Below are 22758 nucleotides of genomic sequence, written 5' to 3'. Positions count from 1 at the left end.
GGGCTTAGAGACACTGAATCTTCGAACGAAGCGTTTCAGACACTGAGAGAAAACAGCTGATTCTGCAGTGGAGATTATGAGAAATAATATTATTTTTAATTTTATATAATAATATTATATTTTTTGACTTTGGATGCATGTAATTCTGTTGTAGGAGACTGTAGGAAACTAAATTAGGACGTTGTGAAATATCATAATAGGGCACCTTAACCAGTGCTGGGTTTCATCCTCCTGCTCGTTGTCTGCTTCTACTTTCTGACTGGTTTCTGATGGAACGTGAGTTTCTATTCTGGTTGACAGTCACATGACTGGCTTCTCTCCTGGGGTTTGAGGGTCGTGCTGCTCTTGACCAGCGTAAACTCCGAGCTTACTGAGCCTCACGGAGACATCAGAGAGTCTGTCACCATGATCCCTCATTAGGGTGCACTGCAGATCCCTCACTTCAGGGAACAGAAATCATTATTAATGACTGAGAATCAGTACCGTATGCAGTTTAACTGCCAGCTTTCTGTGTCTCGAGAACTTTTGAGATATGAAAGGAGCAAGTGTCACTGGGTTAAAAATATATTCAGAAAAGATTGCAAAATTCAGTTTCATGTCTGTCTAGAATCTGTTTACTCACACAATGCATGTTTAAAATAACAAATCACAATGTAATGGATGTAGCGATAGATCTTTTTTTCTGTATTTTGATGTAAATTCAAGTGTAATGGATAATAAATAAGTAAATTCGGAATAAATCACCGGAGAAGTTGTGTCTTCATAAGTCGTTTCCCTGGAGCTTCTAGTTCCCTTTCAAGGGAACTCGAGCTGCGTCGAGACGCGGTGGGAACGCCCTGCGTGATTGCGTCGTGAAGCAAGTGTATAATCACTCCAATGGAGAGACGAGACGTCATAGGCGGGTGACGTCATCGACCAGGAAACTATAAAGCACACCTGAAAACAGACCGCGACAGCTTCTGCGCCTTCAGCAAGCGTCTGTGTATTCTGTCCTTGTCATATTTATTTGTTGTCTGTCAAGTTGCAATATATATATATATATATATATATATATATTTGAGATATGAAAGGAGCATATCTATATATATATATATATATATGGCAAAAGAGAGGAAGCAGCTTTATGTTGTTCCCTGCCCACGTTATATCACGGGTGGGGACACACACATCAGCTTTTTGTTGCCGGGAGTGGAGCATGCCAACAGTCAGTTCTCGAGGGGGCTGACTTTGGGCATTGCGAGAAGCTGTCCGAGAGGACGCTCCGCTCCCGCAGGGCATTCTTCGAGGAGGACGGTTCGGTTCACGCTCCCCGCACGGGTCCCGCTGTAGCCGAGGCACGACAGCGACTCGCATTTTGGGGTTTGCAAACGGATCTGACAGCGGGGGTTGGGACGGGCTCTGCCCTATCTCAGCTTTCAGCTGCCAGATCAGTTGTGGCGATTTCCAGTTCCGAGGAATTGGTATCGTTACTAGTGTTTTGTTAAGAAAAAGAGAACAAAACAAATAATTATATTAAGAAAGAGGCAGATGTTTGAGTTTTCAATAAATAAATAAGTCAGCTCATAACTCTGTTGAATAATGAGGAGCTTTTAAAAGGAGTTTTTATCTAGTGCTATTGCTAGTTAAATATTTACTGGCCAGCTGAACATTATGAGAGTGAAAATAAAAAGAGTTTATTAGATGAAATATATCTAAAAAAACAGGAAATCTCTGTATCTCAGCCTCCTCGTCGGGGACTGCCATTTTTTCCCTATCTCCACACTGAGGTGTCGAGCTCGTGGAATAGACCGGTTTCTATTTAATGTGTTTAATGCCCAAATGTCTAACTATAGTATTGTTATGGGTATTAAGTATCATGGTATGACAGTGCCTCGGGTTAAAGAGACGCTTGCGAGCTTTCTCTCTCCCGAGTCGGTGTCATCATTTTTAACCCCGACGTTACCCACCAGCCATCTTAAATAATAAAAAATTTATTAGGCAGCGCTAATGGGTAAAGTATATAAGGACATGGATAAGTGTGAGGATGTCAGTTCTGACGCTAAATTTTTCTAATATTAAAATAAAGAAAAATAAAGATTAAAAATATGTCTGTTCTTCCTCAACAATCCAATGTTCCTGAGACTGCTGGGCGGGAGCAGTCTCGGCCTACTAAGCTCCTCACAGCACAGAGTGTAAAACAGAGCGTCGCCATTTGGGATCCTCCACAATCAAGAGGGACCTGGGTGGCGGTCGCAGTCTAGGCAGTTAGAGATATGCAAGATCTGAGGACTGTTTTATCTCTAAATAGCTTGGAGAAAGAGGAAGCCAGGACCTCTGAGGAGGGTCGTAGATACTAAGCTAGTTAGAGGTAGGCAATTTCAGAGGACTGTCGTCATCTCTAATAAAGCTTAGACAAGAAGTCCTGTCGCAAAAAAAAAAAAAAAATGAGGCTATCAGGCTTCTGAGGGCTCCTCCGGGGCAGGGACGGTTTTGAGAAATCGTTTCTCCTCGGCGCCCTCTGGGGTGGGACTCTCTGAGGAGGGTCGCAGCACTGCCACTTTGGTTTTCCTGCCGGTTCGTCGTTCAGGGCACCAAGGTGTCAGTGTCCCCAAACGATCCTCCGAGGAGGTTCGTAGAGCAGTCAGTTCAGTTTCCCTGCCGGTTTGCCACTTCAGGGTGCAGAGGTGCCTGCTTTTTACAACGATCCTCTGAGGAGGGTCGTAGGAACTAAACTAGTTAGAGGTAGGCAAGATGTGAGGACTGTCGTCATCTCTAATAAAGCTTAGACAAGAAGTCCTGTCGCAAAAAAAAAAAAAAAAAACGAGGCTATCAGGCTTCTGAGGGCTCCTCCAGGGGAGAGACGGTTTTGTGAAATCGTTTCTACTCTGCGCCCTCTGGTGTGCGACTCTCTGAGGAGGGTCGCAGCGCTGGCAGTTCGGTTTTCCTACCTGTTCGCCGTTCAGGGCACCGAGGTGTCAGCGTTCCCCATACGATCCTCCGAGGAGGGTCGTAGAACGGTCAGTTTGGTTGTTCCCTGCCGGTTCGCCGCTTTAAGGCATCGTAGTGACTGTTCAACCAAATCCAGAGGCCAGCCTTAAGAGACTGGTTCCCCTAGTAGAATTTCTGGCAGCGTGGAAACTACTGACACATATTTCTCAGTGGGTCCTGCACACTATACAAAAGGGTTTCACTATAGAAAAGGGTTTCAGAATTCAGTTCGGTTCTCCTCCGCCCAGATTTCTAGGGGTCCTCCCCACTGTGGTGGACCCTGAGCAGGCTTTGGTTATGGAGCAGGAAGTACTGACACTTCTGCAAAAGGAGCTGTAGAAGGGGTTTCTCCTCCCAGCAGACAGTCAGGGTTTTACAGCCATTACTTCATTGTTTCTGAAATAGGATGAGGGGTTGCGTCCTACTCTAGACCTGCGTCAATTAAACAGCAGGTTTCAGAATCTCAAGTTCAAAGTATGCTTAGGCTAAATATGACTGTGTCATAGATTCAGTCTGAGGACTGGTTTCTCACAATAGACTTAAAGGATGCTTACTTATCTATCCATCCTCATCACAGGAGGTTCCTGAGGTTTGCTTTTGGGGGCAAAGCATACCAGTATCTGGTTCTTCCATTCGGCCTAGGTTATCACCTCGCACCTTTACAATAAGCGTGGATGCAGCTCTGGCTCTTCTGAGACTCGAGGGCATTCGCGTATTATATTATATAGACGATTGGTTGATCCTAGCTCAATCTGAACATATGGCAGTTCGGCATCGAGATGTCATTCATATTCTTTACATTTAAAGATGTTGGGGTTGCCCCTCAAAGCTGAGAAGAGTGTGCTCCTCCCAGCTCAGAGGACCACTTTTCTAGCTGTAATATGGGATTCGACAACGATTCGGGTACGATTGTTCCAGCACGTATTTCTGCGATTCTCACAGCCGTAAATGGGGTTTATCTAGGCCAGTCACTCACTCTGAAACAGTTTCAGACTGGTGGGTCTCATGGCAGCTGCGTCCAGCGTTATTACTTTTGGCCTTCTGCACATGAGACCCCTGCAGTGGTGGCTCAGGACCAAGGGGTTTTCTCCGAGGGGAAATCCGTTTTCGCATGATCAAGGTCACACGGCTATGCCTACGTGCCTCAGTCATGTGGAAGAACCTTGGTTCCTCGCCCAGACCCAGTGTTGGGGGCTTCTTGTCGACGCATAATGCTATCGACGGATGCTTCCCTCACAAGTCGGGGGTGATCATGAGTGGTCGCTTGGTGAAGGGTCCAGACAACACACTGATGGTCTCGTATATCAGAGCAGATATCCTGTTGAGGCAGGGGCTGAGGGCCAGGGAATGGAGACTTTACCCCGAGGTGGTGGAGCTTCTTAGGGAGAGCTTCGGTCAAACTCAAGTCGACCTCTCGCATTGTTTGTACAATGCATTGCCCCTTGTGGTTCTCCCTCACGCATCCAGCTCCGCTTGGACTGGATGTGTTGTATTAGGTGTGGTTGACGCTACACCTGTACGCATTTCCCGGTATCTTTGCTCCTGGGGGCCCTGGAGTTATGGATACTGTGGGCTCGGCCTCTGAGGGGGCCCAGCTCAAAGATTCAGGTCTCTCGACCGAGGTCGTGGAGACCATACTCCAGTCTAGAGCTCCCTCCACGAGAAGACTAAATATGTGACCCGTCACAGAAACCAGGGACACAAGTCGGCAGCACAACTTTCGAGCAAAATGAGAAAAAATAGTTTTTTTTCAAAATTGGTGAATTTCAATTTTTTGCAGAATCTGTTAATTGAAATCACGAAGAAGCCTCTCCATGTTTGAGATAGCAGTATTGGTATATTTAAAAGCTTACATTTTGAGGTTGAAATCGGCTTGTTTTTGGAGATTCTAGCATGCAGTAGGGGCGTGGCTTGTCATTGTCTGTGTGTATTTCCATACTGAAAAACCCGGCGCTTTTGCCCCCGCCCTCCAAGTGAACCGCATGGCTACTTATTATGCTGTGCTCTGGCCGGCTCTATCTGATATCAAAATTCAATGAAGATGGATGCCGAAAAGATTGTCGCAGGCGAGCTGAACCGTCTGGCAGTTACACTGAAAATGTTTTCGCCGCACTTCGTGGGCTCGGGAAACTGAACCGGAGGTATGGGCGCTGCGCGCGCGCCCTCAGTGCTTGAATACGGCGGCTCGGCTCGCTGACAGCGGTGGCTGGCTGTTTCATATGTGACGTCCCGATTGCTTTGAATGGGGAACGTTTTGTGAACAGGGAACAAAGTTAATGGACTGGCAATAATCTCCATAGAACATGAACTGGCACAGAGAAACGAAATAGAGGATGCAGTTAAGACCTTTGCTGCGATGAAGGCCAGCCGTGCGTGTTTCTGAAATGTAAGTTAAGCTTCATTTGCTCTTTAGTCGTTATTTAAGATGCTGAACCTGCTGATGATATAATGTGCTTGCGGACATTTCATTTGTGTGTGTATACGCACATAAGAAAGTGGTGTAAAGAGATTTGCAACAGTAATTTGAGGAGGTGAAATGTGATTATTTGGAAAATTCCTGTCATGACTGCTTAAAGAAAAATGCCAGAAGGCATTTGCCTCCTGCATAAACTTTAATATTGTTGACATTTTGGGCACACGATCGTTGCGCACTATTTGCGTTATATGTAGGCCTATGGCTTATTGGTCTTTGTGTGTTGTTGCTGGTTTTGCGTTATATATATATGGCATATTGGTCTTTGTGTGTTGTTGCTGGTTTTGCGTTATATGTATATGGCATATTGGCCTTTGTGTGTTGTTGCTGGTTTTGCGTTACATGTAGGCTATATGGCATATTGGTCTTTGTGTGTTGTTGCTTGTACGTTGAAAATAGAGGGGCAGCACAATTGTTTTTCACCTAGTGCGGCAGAAGTGCACTCATTCGAAGTGCAAAAAAAGCTGTAAAGCACAGGGGGGAGCTTTACAGGGGGTATGGCTTATCTAAATGAGATGTAAATGAGCCCTATTGTCACCCCCAGCAGCAGAGACAGGTGAGAACTGCACAATCTTTAGAGGTCGTTTTCTCATCTTTGAGCTTTTTTAAGTGCCTACTTTAAATTGGCCACAACTTCTCCAAATATTATCAGATTTCCACATGTTACACATCGTTGGAAAGCTTGGAGATTACACTTTCAGAATCTATGAATAACTCAAAATGCCCCAGAACCGACTTGTGTCCCTAGTTTCCGTGACCGGTCACATATGCATTGATATGAAAACTGTTCTCTGCCTGGTGCAGAGAACGCCTTCTGAATTTTGTTTCTGCCCTGTTGGTACAGTACTTGATTTCTGTAATGACTGTTTCTTTGCTGGGTTATCTCTGAGGAGATATCCTTAATTTCGTCTTCTCCGTGGTACATGAGGCTGAGGCCTGCACGTACTTGGATTTGCACCTTGTATGGTGATAGTATTTCTTCACCCCAGGTTGGGGTTGTATTTCTAGGTCCCTGCTAAATGTGTGGGTCATTTGTGCTGCAGGCCTTCTGTCCTCCACCTTTAATAACCCAGATCAGGAAAAACTTAATCTGTTATGGCCTTTCCGGGCTTTGGATGCCTATGTCCACGGAGCTGCTCAGTGGCGTATATCAGAACAATTATTTGTCTGCTTCGGGTCACCTAAGATAGGTTGCATTGCATCTAAACAGATGATGAGCAAGTGGGTAGTTGAGGCTATCTCACTTGCTTATGGAGCGGCCAGACAGCCTTCACATATGGCTGTCCAAGTTTATTGTACGAGGGGTATGGCTGCCTCTATGGCATTAATCTCGGGAGTTTCCCTTCATGGCATTTGTGAAGAGGCAGGCTGGTCCTCGCTGCTTACATTTGTTAGATTTTATGACTTGGATCTTGGCTCCACTCCAGGGTCTAGGGTGCTTGCTTCTTAGTGTGTGCTTTGACTTCACACAGAACGGCCATTTGTCATTATGGCGTAGTGGGTATGGGGTTCCCACCGCGTCTCGACGCAGCTCGAGTTTCCTTAAAAGGGAACTTCTCAGGTTACGTATGTAACCCTGGTTCTCTGAGAGGGAACGAGACGCTGCGTCGCCGTGCCATACTTCCTGCATGCCTGTGATCGACTTGCTTCAGACTTATCAGAAGTTGTCGCTGTCTGTTTTCAGGTGTGCTTTATAGTTTCCTGGTCGATGACGTCACCCGCATATGACGTCTCGTCTCTCCATTGGACTGATTATACACTTGCTTCACGACGCAATCACACAGGGCGTTCCCAGACGTCTCGATGCAGTGTCTCGTTCCCTCTCAGGGAACCAGGGTTACATACGTAACCTGAGACGTTTTGACATTTTGACTAAAACCTGAGGTGAACAAACAAATCATTCACAATAAAAAATAAATATGAGCGCTCTCTCTCTCGTTCTTTCTCTCTCGTTCTCTCTCTCTCTCTTGTTCTCTCTCTCTCTCTCTCTCTCTCTCTCCCGTTCTCTCTCGCTCTCTCTCTCTCTTTCTATCTCTCGTTCTCTCATTCTCTCGTTCCTCTAATGTTCCTGTGTGATGAGTGATGGCGCACAGCAGGGGCTGCTGGGAGAATTACGGCTTTGACCTTGTTATGTCACATGTGGCGGCTGTGATAATGGAGGGTGTGTGTTTCAGCGTTAGGAGAGCAGCACACACAGATTCACCAGGAAAACACTTTAGTCTCACTGTGAGATTACTCTCACACACAGGAGTTGATGAAGATGTGCTGTGTTTCTCATCCGTTGAGTTGTTCTTTCTGCAGAACTTTAAAGTCTTTTGTCAAAATAAATCTTATAGATATTATTGTGAATGATTCTTTTGTCTATATGTTTCCTTTTTTGGTGACACTTTACAGTAAGAATTCAATTAGAACAGTTAACTAAATTAGTTTAAGTCGTCATGAAAGGGAAGTTGTGCTGGTCTTTTCTCCTCTATTGTGTCGTATATCGAGAGAAACACTTCAGGAACAAGAACAGATGTGGGCGGGGCTTGATTGTGTCTGTGGGGAATTGATCGGATGGTTGTGGTTTGCCTTTGGCTGATCTCATGTGAGTGACAGGTTATAGTCCCGCCCTTGTCATCAGAGAAGAGAATAGATGAAGAGCAAGAGGAACTTATTCTCATTCAACATTATTAAAACTATAATGGCGATGTGCACCTATAAGTCATTTACAATAAGCACTTCCATAAAATCAATAATTTTACATTTTGATTTCATGCTGACTTTAACATAAACTAATGTTACTGACTTATTTTTCAACCCTATTAAAAGAAAATAAACATAATCCAAGGTATTTATTTGAAAAAGTGGCTACACTAACGAAAAAGAAAGCTTCAAGCCCAGAAGTTTCCAAGAAACACAGCAGTAATGACTTTATGAACTTCTTCACTTATAAGATTGATAATATTAGGTACAAAATTATAGCTATGCAACCGTCTACTACAGCATCGCATTAGGGAGTGCATTATAGTCTCCCTGAGGTAAAATTTGATTAATTTGTTGCCATAGGAGAGAAAGAATTTTGCAAACTCGTTAATTCATCTAAATCAACAACATGTATGTTAGACCCTATAGCGAGTAAACTACTGAAAGAGATGCTTCCAGAGGTCATATATCCTCTTCTTAACATCATTAATTCGTTTTTGTCTCTAGGATACGTACCAAAAACCTTTAAGCTGGCTATGATTAAACCGCTTGTTAAAAAAACGCAACTTGATCCTACAGAATTAGTCAATTACAGGCCGATCTCAAATCTACCTTTTCTGTCAAAGATACTAGAAAAGGCAGTATCCTCACAACTGTGTTCCTTTCTTGACAAAAATGGTATCTGCGAGGATTTCCAGTCAGGATTTAGACCGCACCATAGCACTGAGACAGCTCTCATTAGAGTCACAAATGATTTGCTCTTATCATCCGATCGTGGTTGTATGTCTCTATTAGTGTTACTTGATCTTAGTGCTGCATTTGACACCATTGACCACAACATTCTCTTAAATAGACTAGAAAACTATGTTGGCATTAGTGGAATTGCATTAGCATGGTTTAAATCATATTTATCTGACCGCTATCAGTTTGTAGCAGTAAATGAAGAGATGTCTTATCGATCACAAGTTCAGTATGGCGTACCACAAGGCTCAGTACTAGGACCGCTGCTGTTCACTCTGTACATGCTACCTTTAGGAGATATCATTAGGAAACATGGAATTAGCTTTCACTGTTATGCTGATGATACTCAGCTCTATATTTCTTCCAAACCTAACGAAACTCACCAATTCACAAAATTATCGGAATGCATAGTTTATATCAAAAATTGGATGACTAGTAATTTCCTACTACTAAATTCTGAAAAAACAGAGATTCTAATTATTGGACAAAAAACTTCCACACGTAATAACCTAGAATACCGTCTAACACTTGATGGCTGCTCTGTTAAGTCTTCGTCGTCAGTTAGGAACCTGGGTGTGCTCTTTGATACCAATCTTTCATTTGAAAGTCACGTGTCTAGTGTCTGTAAAACCGCATTTTTCCATCTTAAAAATATATCTAAATTACGTCATATCCTCTCATTGACGAATGCGGAACAACTAGTTCATGCGTTCATGACATCAAGGCTAGATTATTGTAATGCTCTACTGGGTGGTTGCCCTGCACGCTTAATAAACAAACTATAGCTAGTTCAAAATGCAGCCGCTAGAGTTCTTACCAGAACCAGGAAGTACGACCATATTAGCCCGGTTCTGTCAACTCTGCATTGGCTCCCTATTAAACATCGTATAAATTTTAAAATATTGCTGATTACTTACAAAGCACTAAATGGTTTAGCTCCCCAGTACTTGAGCGAGCTCTTAACGCATTATAGTCCTTCACGTCTATTGCGATCTCAAAGTTCTGGCCAGTTGATAATACCTAGAATATATAAATCGACTGCTGGCGGTAGATCCTTTTCCTATTTAGCACCAAAAATTTGGAACAATCTTCCTTACATTGTCCGCAAAGCAGACACAGTCTGTCAGTTGAAAGCTAGACTAAAATCACATCTCTTTGACCTAACATTAACATAACACTCTATAGACTTCTATAATTTAATATTAGGCTGCTTAGATTAGGTCAGCCGGAACTGGGAACACTTCCCTCAAATCCTGATGTACTCGTTACATCATAAGAAGAATGGCATCTACGCTAATTTTAGTGTCTTTGTTTATCCCGAGGTTTTCCCGCAGCCTGCCGGATCCAGGCCGTTTCCAGATCTGACGAAGGACTTTCGCCTGGACCCGATGACAATGCAGTGCTGAAGTGCCAACTAGCCTCTCCCTATGGAGGATCCCTATACCACTCTACAGATAAAGCGTTGTGGAACTTTTCGGTTCGCGTACCTACCCAAAGTGATAAGATAAAATAAAATTCTGCATCAAAATTTATAGACAAGACAAGTAGTTTGTTTAGGCATGGTTTGTAAGGAATTACAAACCTGCGCACATATTCAAACGCACATAACTATAGAATCAATTCTTAATGTGCATGTGAACGCCATCAGCGTCTATCACAGGTTCACGTTTAAAGTCTGTTTAGCGGTGTCGTCTTAGCGGCGCCTAATTTAATAACAAATGATCATTTAGACGGAAGTGAATCAATCAAAACTAACTTTAGCTGGAAAAAACATTTTTCAAGAACCACTATAAAACCCAACCAATCTCTGTTACCTTAAATTATATGTTTCTCTCTGTAAAGCTGCTTTGAAACAATCTACATTTTTAAAAGCGCTATATGAATGAGGATGACTTGACTTGACTTGACTTAATATGAATATATGCTTTATAATTATTGTACTTTGTTTGTTCAAGTTAATATCAACATTTATTAATAGATTTTTTCAAATAAAAGTTGTATTGGTTAATGCAGATATACATTTCGTAATAAATTTGCTCATTGTTAGTTTGTATAAGCTAGTGCATTATCTAATGCACAAATTAGATAATTAACAAATTAGACCCTCCCTTTTTCCCCTTTTGTTTAATGTCAAAACTGGATCTTCGGGTGAAACAGTTTCTCCAATCATTTAGTGCGTTTAAACTCCGCCCCTTTGTTACGATTGACCACAAATGTGCATTCAGACCCGCCTCTATTTTTGACAACATCCAATCAACAACTGATGGAACGAAACCAAGTCTCCGCCCTATACATTTTTCCTCTTTTTCGATATTCACTTGAATGTATGTCACAATATTTCTACCAATACATTTAACTATTATTATTAGTGTTTATTCACTGCTTTTTTGAGACGTCTTGGACAAAAGCGTACTCTATCTCCCAGTGGGATTGTGTTCCCATCAGCCCTCCCTGCAGGAGATCTCTAATCTCCTGTCTTACTTCTGCTCTATTTTTAACACATCTCCGTCCCATCGGTCTTTATCAGAGTCCACTGAACCCCAACGCTCCAGAACAGCAGCTTTAATAACCACTGACTGTCCTCCGATTCCAGCGTCACACACACACACGCACGCACGCACGCACGCACGCACGCACGCACGCACGCACGCACGCACGCACGCACGCACACACACACACACACACACACACACACACACACACACCTACCTCACCCGATCACTGCGAGAAACCTGACCAATACACTCCCGTTCAAAAGTTGACACACCTTCAAAAAATGTTTCAATGTTTCTGAAAGAGTCTCTTCTGCTCACCAAACCTGCATTTATGTTATCAAAAATACAATAAAAACTGTGAAATATTATTAGAATGTAAATCAACTGTTTTCTATGTGAATATATAGTAAAGTGTAATTTATTCCTGTGATCAAAGCTGAATTTTCAGCATCATTACTCCAGTCTTCAGCATTCAACTTTAACATTTTACTCTATTCGGTTGACATGAGATGTGTGTGGAGATGCTGATGATCAACCGCTGATGGATGAATGAACGCTCAGCCTCTCTTTCATGATGTTTGTCCTCTGTAATCTTCTGAAATATCATTTAATTTGCTCTGAGTGTTTGATCTGTGTGTTTGCAGTGCTCTCGAGTTTATTAAAGCGTCTCAATGGCACCTTTGTGATCATAGAGAAGGAGCGCTAATAAAACCTCTGACCCGCTCGGCTCTGTGAAACATCTGTGTGTTTCTGTTCTCCTGGATGTCGCTCTTTATATTCCACAGAAATACTTCATGATTGCGATGAAAGCTGCGGCAACGCTCCAAAACCAGATTCACTACCAGGCAAAAGATTGGGATCGGGAAGATTTTAATGTTTTTAAAAGAAGTCTCCTATGCTCACCGAGGCTGCATTTATTTGATCAAAAATACACAAACAACACAGTTGTATTGCGAAATATTATTATAATGTAAAACAGCTGTTTTCTATGTGAATATATAGTAAAGTGTAATTTAATACTGTGATAAAAGATTTTCATTACTCCAGTCTTCAGTGTCACATGATCCTTCAGAAATCACTCTAATATGATGATCAAGAAACATTTATGATTATTATCAGTGTTGAAAACACTTTTTATTTCAGGATTATTTGATGAATAGAAAGTTCAAAAGAACTGCATTTATCTTGAAATCTAAAGCTGAAGGATCATGTGACACTGAAGACTGGAGTAATGATGCTGAAAATTCAGCTTTGATCACAGGAATAAATTACATTTTAAAAGATCCTAGAATAGAAAACAGTAAATAGAAAAAAATAAATCGTCATAATATTTAACAATATTACAGTTAAGTACAATTAAATAGTCAAAGTCTACTTGTCTTGCACTTGATGTTCTGGTTTGGGCTCCTAAATCAAACACCTATGATTCAGAAACTGCCTGTTAATGCACTCGCGTGTAAAGCAGCCTTGATGACCAGTTAGGGTGAGTAAAGACAAAACACACAGATATAGTTCCTTCACTGCCCGTAGACGACTATGTCACTTCTTTATAGCACAAACAAACTGAAGCAGAAAAAGTGAGGTGTCATGCAAAATGTAATTGTATTACTCATCAAAAATGTATTGGAGTAAAAAGTACATTTACTTATTTAAAAATGTAGTCAAGTAGACAGTAAAAGTTGCTATTATTTTTGATACTCAGCAAAACTACAAAGTAGCCAAAAAGTACAGTAACTAATTACATTTACTCCAATACTTTACAGCACTTCCAAACCCTAGGAGGACTCCTAACCAACACAGGCCATCAGAACTGACTGATCTAAATACTCTATACTCTATATAGGCGACACACAGGCGACTCGATTTAGGACACTGAAATGTTCCCTGCGTTCACTACCAGTCAGAGGTTTCAGATCGGTGGGATTAATGTTTTTAAAAAGAAGTCTCTTCTGCTTCACCAAGGCTGCACTTATTTGATGAAAAATACAACAACAAAAAACTTTATTTTATTTATCTATGTTGATGATACCTTCTTTAAAGGATATTTACTTATGGCCTTTTGGTGCACTTGAGCTCAACTGAGATGAGTGTTTGTAGATGTTTAAGAAGCTGTTGTGTTGACCTTTATTTATTGCAATTTTTAGGTGTTTTATGTTTTATTTTGATTTTAGAAAATAAACACTATCATCTTATAGATTATCATCTTACAAATAAATTGTCTCTTAGGTGTCAAGGTGCATATTTGAGCCTATACATTCAGTATGAGTAAAATACTTAAGTACTGTTCAAATCAGATACTTTTACTCAAGTCGTATTGGAATTGGTGACTTGTAACTTGTAATGGAGTCGTTTTCGCTGTAAGGTATCTGTACTTTTACCTAGGTGTGGTTTTCAAGAACTCATCTCAGGGTTTTGGACACATTTCCCAGTGTTTGACTGTGTGTTATTTCTCTCAGCTCTACAGGTGTGGCTCTACCCGCTCCGTATTACTCTCTCGACGAGGAAGACGAGCGGCCCTTCATCTGCTCTCTGCCTCAGGATAACGGCATCATGTCGTGTGGAGACGTTCCGGCTCGGCGTGTTTCAGGACATCAGTGTTGTCTGGACGTGGATGACCTCCTGCATCATCAGGCTCTGGGTCTCGTGACCGAATCCTTCATCAACGCCAGCGCCATCGTACCCGGAGTCTGCGTCAACTGGAACCGATACTACACACGCTGCCACACTGGACACAGAAACCCGCACAAAGGAGCCATCAACTTCGACAACATCGGATACGCCTGGATCGTTATTTTTCAGGTATTTTTCTCCTGGGAAACTGCGGAGCTTTCCAGCTCGTTTGATGTGATTGATGTGCTTTGTGCTAAATTTGAACTTATTGGAAGAGAAATCTATTCCCAGAGAACTGTATGAAGTGTTTTCCTGCTAATGATGGTGTGTTTAGGTTATTACTCTGGAGGGCTGGGTGGAAATCATGTATTACGTCATGGACGCTCACTCATTCTACAACTTCATCTATTTTATTCTGCTGATTATTGTAAGTACACACACACTCACACACACACACACACACACGCACGCACGCACGCACGCACGCACGCACGCACGCACGCACGCACGCACACACACAAACACACACACACACACACACACACACACACACACACACACACACACACACACACACACACACACACACACACACACACACTCAATCTCACACAGATTTATGAGTCTGTTCTAAAAGAGCAATATACATTGTTTTATTTGACATGCTGATGATTCATTTTGCTGATATTGCCTGTCTGATATTCTTAACCAACTAATTGAGCCAGTTCACCTGTTTGTGAATGATTTTATTATCAAGAGATGCATATATTCCTGTGCAATTTAGTTTGTAGTATTTCCTCAGTGTAACATGGGCATCCCATAATAACCTGGAAGAGGTTTCTACCTGTTTTGTCAAGTGTGTGTTTGCAATAAGAAGTGAGTTTGCAGTGAGACAGGTGTGCGTTTGCAGTGAGTGTGTCTGCAGTGAGACAGGTGTGCGTTTGCAGTGAGTGTGTCTGCAGTGAGACATGTGTGTGTTTGCAGTAAGTGTGTCTGCAGTGAGACAGGTGTGTGTTTGCAGTGAGTGTCTACAGTGAGAGAGGTGTATGTTTGCAGTGAGTGTGTCTACAGTGAGACAAGTATGTGTTTGCAGTGAGTGTGTCTGCAGTGAGACAGGTGTGTGTTTGCAGTGAGTGTCTACAGTGAGACAGTTGTGCGTTTGCAGTGAGTGTGTCTGCAGTGAGACAGGTGTGCGTTTGCAGTGAGTGTCTACAGTGAGACAGGTGTGCGTTTGCAGTGAGTGTGTCTGCAGTGAGACAGGTGTGCGTTTGCAAAGTGTGTCTGCAGTGAGACAAGTGTGTGTTTGCAGTTAGTGTGTCTGCAGTGAGACAGGTGTGTGTTTGCAGTGAGTGTCTACAGTGAGAGAGGTGTATGTTTGCAGTGAGTGTGTCTGCAGTGAGACAAGTGTGTGTTTGCAGTGAGTGTGTCTACAGTGAGACAAGTATGTGTTTGCAGTGAGTGTGTCTGCAGTGAGACAGGTGTGTGTTTGCAGTGAGTGTATACAGTGAGACAGGTGTGCGTTTGCAGTGAGTGTGTCTGCAGTGAGACAGGTGTGCGTTTGCAGTGAGTGTCTACAGTGAGACAGGTGTGCGTTTGCAGTGAGTGTGTCTGCAGTGAGACAGGTGTGTGTTTGCAGTGAGTGTGTCTGCAGTGAGACAGGTGTGCGTTTGCAGTGAGTGTGTCTGCAGTGAGACAGGTGTGTGTTTGCAGTGAGTGTGTCTACAGTGAGACAGGTGTGTGTTTGCAGTGAGTGTGTCTGCAGTGAGACAGTTGTGCGTTTGCAGTGAGTGTGTCTGCAGTGAGACAAGTGTGTGTTTGCAGTTAGTGTGTCTGCAGTGAGACAGGTGTGTGTTTGCAGTGAGTGTCTACAGTGAGAGAGGTGTATGTTTGCAGTGAGTGTGTCTGCAGTGAGACAAGTGTGTGTTTGCAGTGAGTGTGTCTACAGTGAGACAAGTATGTGTTTGCAGTGAGTGTGTCTACAGTGAGACAGTTGTGTGTTTGCAGTGAGTGTCTACAGTCAGACAGGTGTGCGTTTGCAGTAATTTTGACTGCAGTGAGACAGGTGTGCGTTTGCAGTAAGTGTGTCTACAGTGGGACAGGTGCGCATTTGCAGTGAGTGTCTACAGTCAGACAGGTGTGCGTTTGCAGTAATTTTGTCTGCAGTGAGACAGGTGTGCATTTGCAGTTAGTGTGTCTACAGTGAGACAGGTGTGCGTTTGCACTAAGTGTGTCTACAGTGAGACAGGTGTGCATTTGCAGTGAGTGTCTACAGTCAGACACGTGTGCGTTTGCAGTAATTTTGTCTGCAGTGAGATGGGTGTGCATTTGCAGTAAGTGTGTCTACAGTGAGACAGGTGTGCATTTGCAGTAAGTGTGTCTATAGTGAGACAGTTGTGTGTTTGCAGTGAGTGTCTACAGTGAGACAGGTGTGTGTTTGCAGTAAGTGTGTCTACAGTGAGACAGTTGTGCATTTGCAGTGAGTGTGTCTACAGTGAGACAGGTGTGCGTTTGCTGTAAGTGTGTCTACAGTGAAACAGTTTTGTGTTTGCAGTAAGTGTGTCTACAGTGAGACAGTTGTGTGTTTGCAGTGAGTGTGTCTGCAGTGAGATAGTTGTGTGTTTGCAGTGTGTGTACAGTGAGACAGGTGTGCGTTTGCTGTAATTGTGTCTTCAGTGAGACAGGTGTGCGTTTGCAGTGTGTGTGTCTGCAGTGAGACAGGTGTGCGTTTGCAGTGAGTGTGTCTGCAGTGAGACAGGTGTGTGTTTGCAGTAAGTGTGTCTACAGTGAGACAGTTGTGCATTTGCAGTGAGTGTGTCTACAGTGAGACAGGTGTGTGTTTGCAGTGAGTGTGTCTACAGTGAGACAGGTGTGTGTTTGCAGTAAGTGTGTCTACAGTGAGACAGTTGTGCATTTGCAGTGAGTGTGTCTACAGTGAGACAGGTGTGTGTTTGCAGTGAGTGTGTCTGCAGTGAGACAGTTGTGTGTTTGCAGTGAGTGTGGCTGCAGTGAGACAGGTGTGTGTTTGCAGTGAGTGTGTCTGCAGTGAGACAGTTGTGTGTTTTCACTGTCTTTCTCTCTCTGAATCTCTGCCTAACTTCACAGGTGGGCTCTTTCTTCATGATAAACCTGTGTCTGGTTGTCATAGCGACTCAGTTTTCGGAGACGAAGCAGCGCGAGCACCAGCTGATGCAGGAGCAGCGAGACGCCTGTCTGTCCTCCAGCACACTGGCCTCGCGGGCCGAACCCGGCGACTGCTACGAGGAGATCTTCCAGCTCGTCTGCCACATGCTCCGCAAGACTCGCCGCCGCCTCGCCGCGTTCCTCAGAGCGCTCTGCCGAGAACACACACTCCAGAAAACACACGCCAACGGAGGGAAAAACAGCCTCCAGCAACATGGTGAGAAGAGGAGAGGGATTGAACTTGTGATGGAGTGTGTAATCTTACGAAAAGAAAATATATTTCCCAACATATGAATGATCAATAAATTAAATGATATAACAGAATGTTTGAAAATATACTGAAAAATATATTGTTAATATATTACAATATATTGAATAATACATAAGGAGTTGCCGCTTTTTATATATTAAAACATATGTGACAATATATTGACTAATATATCATAATGTATGTAATTTTTTTTTTATTCAGTAATACACATCATAACATATAGATGTATATGTGATCAGATATGGTATTGCATGTGTAATACAGGTGAAACTCGAAAAATTAGAATATCATGCAAATGTTATAATTTTGATGATTATGGCTTACAGCTTATAAAAACCCCAAATTCAAAATCTCAGAAAATTAACATATTACATGAAATCAATTAAAAAAAAAAATTTTAAATACAGAAATGTCTGCCCTCTGAAAAGTATAATCATGCATATGTAATCATGCATATGTATATAGTTATATATACTAAATATATTAGTTTCACCTTTTAATCTGAATTACTGAAATACATGAAGTTTTGCATGATATTCTAATTTTATATATATATATATTTCTTATATTTTATAATTATGTACATTTTAAATGTTGCATATTTTCAAGCTAGTTAACAAAAGCACAAGTACACCTACATGTATTCAAGTATTTAGCCAAGAGATTATCACTGTGCTGAGGAGGGCACAGACATTACTCTTATATAGTAATTATAACCTTAATGGTATTCGGCCAATCGTCAACCAAGCTCAACTCTTCAACACAACGACCCCAAAAAATCACACACACCAGAAAACATTTTAAATTCCAAAATAATAGAACATTAAACACTAACAGATATCCCCTCTTTAATAATATTGAGCAAAACACATTGAATTACACTTAATCTTAACATTTGCTCTCCTTTAACAGTCAGAATCAAAGCATGCTGGGAAGCATACATTCACATTTATATGGGAACATGTAGTATGTGCAATATATGTACACAATAAAGGATAAAACGTCCTGAATATTACATGTTGGTGAGGCAATACCAACAGTTTCTCAGAAGCCAGTGAAGAGTCTAGGGAGATGGTACGATGGGGATCTAAAGGACACAGTTCGAGTGGGAGAAGTTAGACGACAAGCAGTGGAAGGGTTGAAGAGCATAAACAGCTGTGCTCTACCAGGCAAACTAAAACTCTGGTGCTTTCAGTTTGGTCTACTGCCAAGGTTGCTGTGGCCACTGACTGTGTACGAGGTTTCTTTGACAACAGTGGATAAGCTGGAAGCGTTAATAAGTTCATACATCAGGAAATGGTTGGGAGTTCCACGCTGCCTCAGCAGAGTGGGACTTTATAGTAAAGGAGTATTGCAGCTGCCAGTCTCTGCTTTAACCGAGGAGTTTAAGTGTGCCAAGGTCAGACTGGAAATGACTTTAGCAGAGTCACGCGACAAATGTGTAAGGGAGGCAGCCCCTGTGGTAAAAACTGGTAGAAAGTTGTCAGCAAAGAAATCTGTAGTAGAGGCAAAGGCTGACCTTCAAATTGGGGATATCGTGGGACAGGTACAGCATGGAAGAGGGGGTTTTGGAGTCAGTTTAGCTCCTCCTAAATGGCACAAGGCAGGCCCAGCTCAAAGGAGGAAGCTGGTAGTCAACGAGGTGCGAAAGCAGGAGGAGAGGATGAGATGCATAAAGGCCATTTCCCAGGCCAAGCAGGGAGAGTGGATGAGATGGGAGAGTGTGGAACAACGAAAAATGGGCTGGCAAGACCTTTGGTCAATGGAAGAGAGTAGGATCAGTTTCCTTATTAGGTCAACATATGATGTTCTCCCATCACCGCAGAACCTAAACCTCTGGGTAGGAGAGGATTCCTCTTGTCCTTTGTGTTCATCACCTGCCACATTAAGGCACATTTTGACAGGATGTAAGGTGGCTCTTAGCCAAGGTTGGTTTACTTGGCGCCATGACCAAGTATTGCGATGTTTGGCTTTAGCATTGGAAGGCAAGCGTAGTATGACCAATAAGTTGCCGCCTGTTCTAGCAAAACATTACACGCAGAAGACAACATTCCTCCGCCCAGGCGAGCAACCACCAAGAAAAGGTGCTAACACCCATTCTCGCCCAGGACAACTGGAAGCTGCTAGGGACTGGAAGATGCTGGCTGATCTTGATCAACGGCTTATTTTTCCACCTGATATTGCCACCACTAACCTACGACTAGATATTGTTTTGTGGTCTGGATCAGCACGCATTGTTCAACTGATAGAGTTAACAGTGCCATGGGAGGATGCGGTAGATGAGGCATATGAGAGGAAGAAACTGCGGTATGCTCATCTGGCCACTGAAGCAGAACAGCGAGGATGGAGAGTCCAGGTTTATCCAGTGGAAGTGGGTTGTCGAGGTTTTGTGGCACACTCTACAACCCGGTTCCTCAGAGACGTCGGATTCAGTGGTCAAGAGTTGCGTCGCACAGTAAAGAACTTATCTGAAGCAGCAGAAAGGAGCAGCAACTGGCTGTGGTTGAGACGGAAAGATTCTAGCTGGCTGAGTACAGGCCGCCATGCAGGCCGCCATTTCGTAGAATTCTTGAAAACTTGAAGGGTGTTGGTTTATTTGTATAGGTTGTATAGTATTTACAGTCATTACGTTCCTGTGTATATTGCGTGAATGACGGGATGTTGGGCAGATATTGTGTTTTGTGGTAGGTGGTATGCCATACGGAACCGTTGCCACTGAAACTGCATATTAACGCACCAGTGGGGCTCGACAGCCTTAGTCAAACGGGTTGGCGCGTATGGTTGGGTTGCGGAGAGATTGTGAGATTGTGGTTAGGTCTCAGCAGCACTGGTGGTTTATTTGTAGAGGTTGTATAGTATTTACAGTCATTACGTTCCTGTGTATATTGCGTGAATGACGGGTGGTTGGGCAGATATTGTGTTTTGCGGTAGGTGGTATGCCATACGGAACCGTTGCCACTGAAACTGCATATTAACGCACCAGTGGGGCTCGACAGCCTTAGTCAAACAGGTTGGCGCGTATGGTTGGGTTGCGGAGAGATTGTGAGATTGTGGTTAGGTCTCAGCAGCAAGAGGGAAGTAGAGGTCAGTAAGCTGGGCTGAGTTGAGTGGGGGACGGAGGGGGGTGACTCTGGGACGCCAGAGTCACTGTCGAGCCCTCTTGAGGTGTCGTGGGCTAGTCGACGAAACACTGAGGACGGAAGGTGCCCACTTGAAGACCCTAGAGATGTTCCCTACTCCGCTCAATCCAGAGGGTTGTTATGGGGGGACCGCACTGTGGTTGCAGCCGTTGTGTGTGCTGACGAGCAAATACACTATTAACACCAGACAGAAGGAGATTCACGTCACCAGATGGAAAGAAGCGTAAATGGATGGAGAAGCATAGGTTACTGTAAAGCTACGTCTTAGTTGGTGCTTATCTTGGCGAAAGCCGAGTACAAATAAGCATGAAGTTTTAACATCTACTCTCGCGTAATGGAAATCTTAATGCTATTTTTGTCTTCATTTATTGATATTTTAAATGTTTTAATATATAGCCATACATGGTCAATGCATATATTGCAGTATATTGAAAAATATAATCACTAGTTTCCCATATATGGAAATTTATTATGAGATATATTGTATCATGTTTTGCAGTATATTCCCATATGTTTTTGTTCCGTAAGGGCACTCTGAGCACTTCTCTCACTGCACCGCAGATGGAGCCACACCTCCTCCATCAGCAGCCAATCAGGAGACAGAGGAGGAGGCAGCCGAGGAGAAGGGGGCGTGTCGGGGGCGGGGCCAAGAGCTGTGGGCGGAGACTAGGGTCAAACTGTGGGGCATCGTGGAGAGTAAATACTTCAACAGAGGAATCATGGTGGCCATCCTCATCAACACCATCAGCATGGGCATTGAGCACCATGAGCAGGTCTCACAAACACACAGACACACAGACACACACACACACACACACACACACACACACACACACACACACACACACACACACAGGTTTTTATATAGACTTATTACACGGCTCTATGGAATACTTGATTCTGATTGGTCAATCGCGCCGTATGTTATTCCCAGATAACAGCAGAACACAGAAACACCGGCTCATCCGGGTCACTGAAGTCAGCAGCGCTATACACTCGCTAGCAACGGCTTTTCTTCGTGGAAGTTTTGCGTTTGTCGAGCTAATAAAATATTAAAACTCAGTCGCATCAATATTTTGTGTGCAGTTATTTAATTATGGCATCCAGTATCGTGGACTCGCTCTCTCTTGTTTCTAACAAACGCAGATGCTGCCATTTATGACTATTGTTTTGTTCAGTGTTGGGTTATAAGATACAAACAGTTATGATTTTAAAACAGTTTAATCTGAAATCAATATCTCTTATCTCCATAATTATTTATGTGTTGAAATGCTGTGTAATAAGTGTTATGACTGTATACCGTATCTCTTAATTGTCCGTCTAGTTTGATCTCGCCGCTGAAACTGCTCTCTCCGAAGCTTTGCGTTTAAAGACCTAATAAAATATTTAAACTCAGATCAATATTTTGTGTCCAATTATTTACTTGTGTGGCAAATATTCGTGTAATAAACGGTATAATGTACATCCAGCCGGTTGTTATTTCAGAATAAACCCCCTTCAGGTGTGTGTGTGTGTGTGATCTCAGAATAAACCCCTTCAGGTGTGTGCGTGTGTGTGTGTGTGTGATCTCAGAATATACCCCTTCAGGTGTGTGTGATCTCAGAATAAACCCCTTCAGGTGTGTGTGCGTGTGTTTGTGTGTGATCTCAGAATATACCCCTTCAGGTGTGTGTGTGTGGATTTCCTGTAGCTCGAACAGTAGAGGGTTGGCGCTAGCAACGCCAAGGTCATGTGTTAGATTCCCAGGGAAAGCAAGAACTGACAAAATGTAAAATGTGTACCTTGAATGCCAAATGCATAAATGTAAATGTTATCTCAGAGTATACCCCCTTCAGGTGTGTGTGTGTGTGTGTGTGTGTGTGTGTGTTCTCAGAATAAACCCCTTCAGGCTGATGAAGACCCGATCCTGATCACCCAGTCGGGTTTATTCTGAGATAACAACCGGCTGGATGTACATTATCCCTCACTGATATGATGTCAGCTAAAGCTCGACCCCGAGATAGCACTAAACCTCACACACACCTGATGAAATCAGCTGATGATTTGCTTCTGTTCTTTCAGTTGATGAGAATCTGTCTCTGTCTCTTCATTGGTTCTGTTCATTACTTCAGTTAATGGTGTCTTTCATGCTCTCGTTCTCTCTCTCTCTGTGTGTGTGTGTGTGTGTGTGTGTGTGTCCAGCCAGATGAGCTTACT

At 43.0% G+C, this 22758-nt stretch overlaps 1 protein-coding gene across 2 annotated transcripts in view; it reads left to right on the top strand.

Annotated features, from left to right (window-relative positions):
- The window catches only part of LOC143740101 (voltage-dependent T-type calcium channel subunit alpha-1I-like), a 62278-nt gene that overhangs the window by 34863 nt on the left and 4657 nt on the right, over positions 1 to 22758 (top strand). The window contains exons 5-9 of one of the 2 annotated variants that reach the window (XM_077232179.1): positions 13818 to 14160; positions 14306 to 14398; positions 17074 to 17368; positions 21124 to 21335; positions 22744 to 22758. The exon at positions 22744 to 22758 is cut by the window's right edge and continues 137 nt beyond it. In XM_077232179.1, the coding sequence (XP_077088294.1) occupies positions 13818 to 14160; positions 14306 to 14398; positions 17074 to 17368; positions 21124 to 21335; positions 22744 to 22758 (958 nt within the window). Of the gene's footprint in view, positions 1 to 13817; positions 14161 to 14305; positions 14399 to 17073; positions 17369 to 21090; positions 21336 to 22743 lie in introns of both variants that reach the window. The other variant, XM_077232177.1, reaches the window with a different exon arrangement.

Source organism: Siphateles boraxobius, unplaced genomic scaffold, assembly GCF_051911475.1.
Source record: "Siphateles boraxobius isolate OS27281-9 unplaced genomic scaffold, OSU_SipBor_1 167, whole genome shotgun sequence".
In the NCBI taxonomy this organism is placed as follows: domain Eukaryota; kingdom Metazoa; phylum Chordata; class Actinopteri; order Cypriniformes; family Leuciscidae; genus Siphateles; species Siphateles boraxobius.
Note: the sequence above shows the minus strand (reverse complement) of the source record. Positions and strands in the feature narration are given on the sequence as shown.